The sequence below is a fragment of the Poromitra crassiceps genome (assembly GCF_964638095.1).
Source record: "Poromitra crassiceps genome assembly, chromosome: 16".
Taxonomy (NCBI): domain Eukaryota; kingdom Metazoa; phylum Chordata; class Actinopteri; order Beryciformes; family Melamphaidae; genus Poromitra; species Poromitra crassiceps.
Genome location: NC_139645.1, coordinates 23,539,896 through 23,549,435, shown reverse-complemented (window position 1 = coordinate 23,549,435; position 9,540 = coordinate 23,539,896). Strand labels below are relative to the sequence as shown.

Genomic DNA, 9,540 nt, shown 5'->3' with positions numbered 1-9,540 from the left:
CTGACAGCTGACAGACACTCAGCCTGAAGCACAAGAAGACATGCTATTGTTATATTGTGTCATGATTGTATTATTTCTACTGACAGACTGTGTTGATGAGGCTTACTGACCCTTATGTAATGTCATCATTGTATGATTTCTACTGACAGACTGTACTGTTGAGGCCCTGGTCTAAAGCAGGTCCCCACTAACACTGACAGGAAAACTGGTTTGATTTCCACACATGGTGCTATAAGGTGATTGGATCAATAAATCCTCCAAAATGGCACATGATTTGTTATGCTGCACAACGAGCCATGAAAAAATAAAAAAGTGGATATAAATTAGGAAACACTTTAAAAACAAATGGATAGTAAATCTGCAGCCTCAGTAGCTCAGGAAGGCTTTCCACAGTCTCAGCTCACAGGGAACTAACTATCTCCACAGTGTAATTCAGGACCAAAACTAGCCTGCTTTAAATGTGTTCAGTGACATTTTAATATGAATTATCTAACTAGTAACCAGAGGACAGATGTTAAAACTGGGTAGATGATGATGTCACCTTTCCACTGTTTAACATCTAGCTGCTCTATGTTCAACTAGCTTCACTGGCGTGAAGCTGTATCAATAAAAGTCAAATCATCAAGTAAAACCTTCAGGACAACCTTTGCAGATTCAGGAATCCTGTTTTGAGAGAATGGACCTCAGTTTGGGAAATGTGTTGAATCAACTGAGAAAAACTGTAAACTGACTTTACCTGAGAGTCTCCAGTCTGCATTCTGGACTGTCCAGTCCAACAGAGATCAGGTTCCATCCTGAATCTTGCAGGTCATTGTAACTCAAGTCCAGCTCTCTCAGATGGGAGGAGATGGACTTCAGAGCTGAGGTCAGAACTTCACAGTCAGTCTCCAACAAGCTGCAACCACTCAATCTGAATAAAGAATAAAGCAATAAAATACAATATTCCATTAAAGCTTTAACCAATCCAGTGTCTTATAATCCAATGGACTTCAGCATGTTGTCAGTGTGGATCAGCATCATGTCAGCCTTATATAGTCTTTCCATCTGAAACCAGACAGACTGTCACTCCTCTGTTTCAGGATTAGCCCATTTTCCTTGAAAACTTTCTGTAACAGACCAGATGAATACATCTAAATGCCAAGTAGTTTAAAATAAATAAATAAATATTTAGTTATGGTCCAGAATCCACTTTTTTGGGGACACAATTTTCAGATGGCAGTTTATCTGGAAAAGTTGTAATAAAAGCAGAATTTGAATTGGATGGGGAACTTAACCCTAACTGGACCCTAACTTAACCTGAACCCTCCAATTGTCTATACGGAAGCAACAGATCAGAGCAAATCAAATATTGCAGGGTTTTATCAAATCTAGGAAGTGAGTTAACACATTCACTGCCAGCCGTTTTTTTTTTTACTGTAGGTAGGTTCTGCCAGAGGGTTTTTTTGAGGATTCTGGCTCATCTTTCAAGACCCGAGGATTCTTTTCTGCTAAGATTTTGTGAACACACAATATCTCAAAAGAACTAATAGAATGTGTGCTTTCTCTGTCTAAAAGAGTTAGTTTGTAGAGTTAGTACCGTAAATTCCGGACTATAAGCCGCACCTTTTTTCCCGTTTTTTGGCCCCTGCGGCTTATATAACGGTGCGGCTTATCTATGGATTTTTTCAAAAAAAAAAAAAAAAAATCTCTCTTTTTTAGCACTCTTTCTAACTATAAATCCTATATAACTATAATAAGTTTTAATTTCCTCTCTTGCCCTCTTTTCACCACACTGTATGACACTGTATGACACTGTGTGCACTGTAAAAAACAACACAGGTGGTGTTGTGTTATGTTGTTTTGTTGAAATGTTAATAAATGGGAGCTTCCTCAAACAGCCATCTCTCTCCCGACAATCCCCTCTGTGCATGAACCCTTACATATGGTAATTAAACATTAAAACACAATAAAAAAAAAAAAAAAAAAAAAAAAAAAAAACATTAAAACACCCGCGGCTTATAGTCCGGTGCGGCTTATATAAGAAAAAAATAGTCAACTTTGCAGGTGCGGCTTATACACCGGTGCGGCTTATAGTCCGGAATTTACGGTAGTTATGTAAGCATTAGCAGTTGAATACAGCATGGTTTCAGCGTCAGAAAAATTATTCTGAGATAAACGGCTTTTTGTGAAATTCGATAGAACAGTCACTTTAACCATTCATTTTTGGCATCAGTAAGACGTCAGACATCTACACAATAGTTTTGAACAGTAATTTCCTCCATAACAGCAGGAAACCCCCCTCTGCTTCCAACTCCTCCCTCCGTGTGTGTCTTCTTGGCTGTAGCGGCCGTGTCACAAGCTCGTTGCTGCTGCTGTAACCTCGCGTCACCAGGCTCATTGCTTTGCTGCTGCTGTGCCTGTCTGCGCGGCCGCTCTTTGAGGAAGTCTGGATGGACTCGCTCGCTTCTTGGAGTTTTGGTTGAGAGCTTTGATGAAGCTTTTGCGATTCTGGTCATATTTATGCTGCGTGTTTCAAAGTGTGTTCCACCCGTAATCTATTATGCAAATTTGCAATCCCGCACCGCCAGCAATCAGCGCGAAAACGAAAGCGTTTTCGCCAATCCATTTTCATGAGAATGGCTTCGAGGAAACTGCTTTTTGCTTGCCTTCCTCTAGTCTGGGAGAGCACTGTCGCCATTAAGTGGGTCGGTGGAATGGGTTGTAAACGTTCGGTGGCTTCAATAATTATATAAGAGATGTAAAAGGGTTAGATGCACATCCCACGGTCAAAAAAAAAAAATTCATTTTTTTGACGGAGTAATACGTCATTGGCAGTGAACTGTTGGATTTTTTTTGACGGAGTAATACGTCGTTGGCAGTGAACGTGTTAAAATGGAAATCCGAATGGACTGGGGATATATATATATATTAGTCATGGCCTTAGAAATAGTAGGGGGGCTATGATTTTGTTTAAGAAGGAACTGCAACAACACAAGGGTCACAGGTTCACGGCCCCATGCTACCTCCGGCTTGGTCGGGTGTCCATACAGGCACGATTGGCTGTGTTTGCAGGTGGGAAGCCGGATTATGGGTGTGTCCTGGTCACTGCTCTAGCGCCTCCTCTGGTTGGTTGGGGTGCCTGTTCAGGGTGGAAGGAAACTGGTGGCAATAGCGTGATCCTCCCACGTGCTATGTCCTGCTGGTGTAGTTCCCCGCTGTCAGGTGAAAATAAGCGGCTGGCAACTGCGCATGTGTCAGAGGAAGCATGGTGCTAGTCTACAGCTCTCCCCAGATCGGCAGAGGTTGGAGCACCAAGTGGGGCAGCAGGGGGAAATTGGCCAATTAAAACTAGGGGAAAATGGGGGGGGGGGGGGGGGGGTCAGAAAAAAGAAGGAACTGCAACACACAGTCCACGCTGTCCAAACTGATGAGAATGGAAGATAGAGATCTATGCTACATGTTACAATAGATAAATTATAATTAGGGCTGGGTTAAAAAAAATCGATTCTCCGATTTTTTATCGATTTTAATTTTAATCCTTTGATATCGATTCATATGTCCAGAGATCGATTTTATTATTATTATTATTATTATTTTTTAATAAACAGGCTAAAATATTATGCTGTGTGTGGTAGTTGAAACATAGTTTCAAGTTGACGTTTATTCATGTTTGCAGTTGAAACAAAAACATAAATACTGTAGGCTACATAAATGGAAATGTTTGATCATTAATATCTACTTTTAGAAATTATATAGGCTGAAATCAAATCACTGTGCATAATTGTGAAAGTGTCTTTATTGACAGATGAAAAGGCTGTTATTTGTTATTTGTTATTTGTATATTTGTATATTTGTCACCACCTGGTGAGTAAATATATTAAAATTGACAACCGGTCTGCAACTTTTTTTCCCCATCTATCTACTTGGCGCAAAAAAGGTTGGGAACCCCTGTGTTACATAACTGGACAGTCATGTTATTCAGGTTACAGCTCAAAAAACACGTTTTGGTATAACTAACCAAATCGATATTGAAATTAATCGAATCGGAATCGAATCGAATCGGGATTAATCGATTCGCAACCTTGTGAATCGGAATCGAATCGATTCTTGAAATTTGAACCAATACCCAGCTCTACTTATAATATCAATATAATCAATATATGCTCCAAATGGAGATAATCCAATCTTTTAGAGGAAATCCATAGTATTATCTCTTCTCAAGAGAATAACCAAAATATCATAGTTGGAAATTTAAATACAGTTTTAAATATAAACAAAGGTGAGCACTGAGCAGGTACTCATTCCTACAATAACCATGCAGGCTCTCTGTGAAATTCAAGGAATGAAGGCATCTCTAGATCTAGTGGACATTTGGAGGCTATACAGAATCCTGACTTAAACAGATACACATGGTGTAGAGCGGTGGCCTAAACTGACACAAATTAGACCACAGACCCCCATTTGATAAGATTTTGTCTCAGGGTCCCCCATCTGATAAGATATTTGCTTTTGGATGTTTTATTACAGAAAGTGTATGAAACCCATGACCAAAATAGTCATGTATTCTGTCATTGTGATACTTATGGATGGAATTATAGTGAAAATAGTTTTTTTGGACCCCACTTTGAAAACCACTGGCCTAGAGGAGAAGGTAGTCGTATTGATTGTTTTCTTATTTATTTTTCTCTTGTTTCAAGGGTAGCAACATGTATGATTGGTGACCGAGATCTGATCATACTATTATAACAATTCAAATTATTACAGCTGCTAGGCGGCATGTCCACCCTGCAGCTCACCCGCTGTGCTGGCTCACTTGCTCTTATAGAGAGCCAAAGTGAAACGTCACTTCCTGTACCAGCGTTGAAAAAAATATGAATGGCAGTGAACAGAGAATAACGTTCCTTTTTTGATTCTGTTTGAATTGTGCCACGGGGTGCCAATGTTCATTTTGTCAATTTAAAACATAACTTTGCATGTAAAGAAAGTCGCAGTTTGTCGTCAAACTGAAACGCAGGGGTTAGTTTCGTATAAAAACTACATAGCTCGTGGAAGCTTGTTGCATATCGCCGGTCTTCAGCTTTGCCGGTAGAGAAAGTGACGTCACTTAGGCGACAGCGTATGTAGTCTTTCTGATTTATAACTTATAGTGCAGTCGACAAACTGCGACTTTCTTGACATGCAAAGTTATGTTTTAAATTGACAAAATGAATGTTGGCACCCTGTGGCACAACTCAAACGGGATCAAAAAAGTAACGTTATTCTCCGTTCACTGCCATTCATATTTCGCCTCTCTATGACATCACTGATGACCACTGCGCATTGCGGCCTCGCCTGCTCTATGACATCACTGATGACAGCATCACGGATGACATCAGTGATGACATCATCACTGATGACATCATCACTGAATTTATATCCACCTTATTTTTGAATGCCCAACTGTAAAAAAAAATTGTGGGTACAAGGTCCAGTTTAACGTGACTTATTGTTGCAGCTTGCCATTTCCTTTGTTATACTCGGCTGCAGACCCGAATTATAAACCGGAAACTGGAGTACGTTATAAAAGTTATAAATATAGTCACGTTATAAACAACTAACCAACGCTGGGGGTCCGTATGGAGACAGTGTTACTCGAAATGGTTAAAAGTTAAATCAATTTGGTCATTCAGTGGCGTTTTACTGAAATGTAAAGTAACTATTACGCTAGCCGCTAGCATTAGCCACAGTAGCTGACTACCCACAATGCATTACGTTATCCCAGCACCCGAACGACACGGCTGTAGAGCAGAATAGCTCTGCTGTAAAATCCTCATAGACGTTTTTTTTGTCAAGTTAAAACCATAGACTGTAAAACAGTCTATTACACCGGAAGCGGAAGAAGCACCCATCAGGCATCATGGCAGCTAGAAATAAGGTGGATAGCCTCAGCCAGGAAGGATGACATCACTGATGACATCATCAATGATGCCATCACTGAGATGCAAGATGCAATGCGCAATCTTGCATTGAATTGGATTCTGGGATTGATTTGGATTGCATTCTGGGATTGATTTCCAAGCCCAATTAGTGTCTCCCGCAGGGATGGCCGGCGGAGATCCACTTCAGAAACCGGGTAAGTGATTGTGGTTGTGTTCTATCACTTAAAGTACCGAAAGCATTTAGCTGGACAGCTTTTTTTTTTAGTTTCTGATTGAATTGTCAGCTTCAGCTAACTGAGACCATTTGTCAACTAACGTTGGCTAACTCATAGTGGCTACACTGCCTAAAATTGATCTAGACCTACTAGCTTGCCAGCTAACTGAGTTAGCCAGATTCATCAGCTTAAGATAACATAAAATGCTTTCAGGATTTTCACCATAAATACCTGCAGTTCAGCGCTCACTGCTCAGTCAGGCCTACTGTAAACTGGCTATAACTGAATCTAGCATTCAAAGTAGCTACTGTAGCAGGGACACTGTACCCTGTCCCTGCTACAGTAGCTATTTTTAATGTTAGATTCATTGTTCAACTTAGTTATCACTCTGTGTGTGTGTGTGTGTGTGTGTGTGTGTGTGTGTGTGTGTGTGTGTGTGTGTGTGTGTGTGTGTGTGTGTGTGGCTCTGGTAGCTCCAGTCACATCAACACCACTGAAACAATACCATAGCATGCTAAATTTGCAGTGGTGGATGTTTGTGATACATGAAGCATTGGAGTCTGATGCTGTGTGATATAATCCACTTTCTCTTTCTTCACATTTGACTGAAGACAGACTTCATAAACTCATTATGACTAATATCAGCTTCACAGGGCTTTGATGGCAGCCTGATCTACTGTACTACTGTTATGTGTTTTTGGATGGAGGTTTGGTGTGTTGTTGTTTTGTGTCAAACTTGCCAGCCTGTTGGAAGAGTTTGACACAACAAAAAGAAAGAACACAAATAGATACAATACTTTAAAGGATGGCTTTACTGGTAATCAACCCACTTTGTATCATTAATAATCTTGGTAATATAAGCACATGGGCAGTGTTTACCTCTCTCTGTGTTTTCCTCACGGAGATCTCCCATTTCCTCCTCTGGCAAAGCGCTCCGTTGTGACGCGGTTTACGTCACAACGCGTCACAACGGGGCTGCGGAAGTTCTGCTGGAGACGTGGAATGTGCTCGAGGGCGGCTGTTATTGTTTATTTTATTTTTTTTAAGTATGCGCACATCCACGGAGAATGCATTGAGAGCCTTAAGGAGCCTTAATGACTTGCAGCTGACGGGGGCAGAGTTTCTGCAGACAGGAGCAGGAGCATTTTTCTCCGTGAAGTAAACAGAGAGAAGATAAAGGCTGCCCATGTGCTTATATTACTGAGATTATATATGATACAAAGTGGGTTGATTACCGGTAATGCCATCCTGTAAAGGCAAGAAAGCAAGTATTATATAACAGAATCAAAGAAGTTGCAAATTAGTAATCAGATGAATTAGGGCCTATATGACTCTCCCTCTCTCTCCTCTCCAGAGTAAAATGATTAAGGCCAACAACATGAGTAGAATTTGAGATCTAAGGCCCTAAAACCAGACCATGTCTGATTTCAGATTGATCGACTCTATACAGACGTCCACACATTACAAAATCCATATAATATTCATATCAGCACATTATTAAATATGATGTCTGACCTCAGAGTCTCCAGTCTGCAGTGTGGACTCTCCAGTCCAGCACAGAGCAGCTTCACTTGTTTTGAACCCTGCAGGTTGCTCTCACTCAGGTCCAGTTCTGTCAGATGGGGGTTGGACTTCAGAGCTGAGGCCACGACTTCACAGTGAGCCTCTGTCAACCAGCAGAACCTCAATCTGAATAAAGAATAAAGAAGAAGTTGAACTTCACAGCTGAGACCAGGGGCCCTGGTCTCGCAAACGCACTGATTAGTGCTTGTGCGGTGTTTAACGACGGGCACTAGTGCAATTTGGAGGCGTGACCAAACCCTCTGCTATTCTCCCTGCTGTGCAAAATGCCTGTGTGCTCCATGCAAAATCATGAAATGGGCGTGCTTATCACCTGTGCAGGCAAGAATGATGCAGGCCACACTGATTGGTTTGATTGATGTAAAGCCCAGACCCTGGGCATCACATCAATCAAACCAATCAGATTCCCGTCTCTCACTCCCTTTAATACCGTTTGTGGGTGTGGAGAACCCGGCACATATTTGTATTATCGATCATAATCATTTTCACCTCATAATTTTCACATAAATCACCCAAATGATGTTATTTTTTAATGTGCACTCCCAGGACTATCAAACAGGTGTTGTCTATTCAGTTTAAGAATGGCACTTAACTGTTTCTGCAAATGAACTCTATCTATCATTATCTATTTATTTATTTACATTGCCAAGAGAGAATGAGAGATATACTGTATAGAGATAGGGAGAGAGAGAAAGGGAGGCAATGGACTTCTCAGATGAAGGCAGGTAATACAATAGGGCTTATTGTATTGTAGCCTATAGCCATATCTTTTCTTCACTCAGTTTAGGCTCAAGCAAATACTGAAAAGTCAAATGGAACTAGCAGCACTTACAGGTCAAGTATGAAAAAAAGGTTTTAATCCACACAGCAGCAGTGAACAGAGGTGTTTCAGCCTGTGGCTTTCCTCAGTGTTAATGAGAGAATGGGAGAATGGGTGTGACCTCATATATAAAACAAGGCAAATTTGAGGTTGATTATGTTTATAAGAACAATCCTTCTTGTTCTTTTGTCAAATGTTGGTAGATACATTGATGATTTGTTTTGTGTTCACTGGTTCATCTGAGGAGCTGGAGGGGTTGAAGGAATTTCTTAATTCTAGAGTTCCTACTATCACCTTCACGTTAGAGGCAAGCAGTGAGTCTGTGTCCTTTTTACATGTGAGAGTTAATACATGTGAATTACTACAAATATAGATAGAGCCCCAGGACTTCAGAGCTGAGACCAGGAGCCTTATCGTCGTAAAAGCTGTAATTTAGTGCTTGCGTGTGTTTAGTGCTGAGCACACTGCAAAATGGGGGCGTGCTCAAGTGTGTTGACATCTCACAACAATCATCACATCATTTAAAAACATCTGTGATTTGCAGCTTTTAATTTATGCAATTCTGGTTCTTTAGTTGGCTGGAAAATAGAAACGTTTTTGCAACGGGGAAACAGGGACATTTGATTGACAATAATATTGCAAGTAGGCTACAATGTCCAAGTTTTCTCAATTAATTTCCCATTACCCCCTATTTGTATCCTATTTTCTTCCTGAGGGAGGGAGATGGGAACTGACAGATGTACTGTATGTAGGCTACTCAAAGGGGAGGCATAATTGTAGACTAATATTATAGTAGGCTATTAATTGGCATTAAGGCATTGATGATTAATTAATCTGGACGATGCAGTATGATGTAGTATGGTGTGCGTGTGTGTGCACGCGTGCGGTTTCGGAGAGAGAGGGGGGGTATAATCAATCATATTAACAAAACATTTTCACCTCATAATTTTCACATAAACTCAAACAGGTATCAAACAGGTGTTGTCTATTCATTTTAAGGATGGCATTTAACTGTTTCTGCAAATGA

The 9,540-nt window shown here is 40.6% G+C and overlaps 2 protein-coding genes across 2 annotated transcripts in view; both read right to left on the bottom strand.

Annotated features, from left to right (window-relative positions):
- The window catches only part of LOC310791530 (NLR family CARD domain-containing protein 3-like), a gene marked incomplete at its 3' end in the record, with an annotated part of 336,543 nt that overhangs the window by 198,474 nt on the left and 128,529 nt on the right, over positions 1-9,540 (bottom strand). The window lies entirely within an intron of this gene.
- LOC310791115 (NACHT, LRR and PYD domains-containing protein 3-like) overlaps positions 1-9,540 on the bottom strand; it is a gene marked incomplete at both ends in the record, with an annotated part of 59,539 nt that overhangs the window by 19,807 nt on the left and 30,192 nt on the right. The window contains 2 exon segments of the mRNA XM_083652816.1: positions 737-910; positions 7,628-7,801. Of these exon segments, the coding sequence (XP_083508942.1) occupies positions 737-910; positions 7,628-7,801 (348 nt within the window).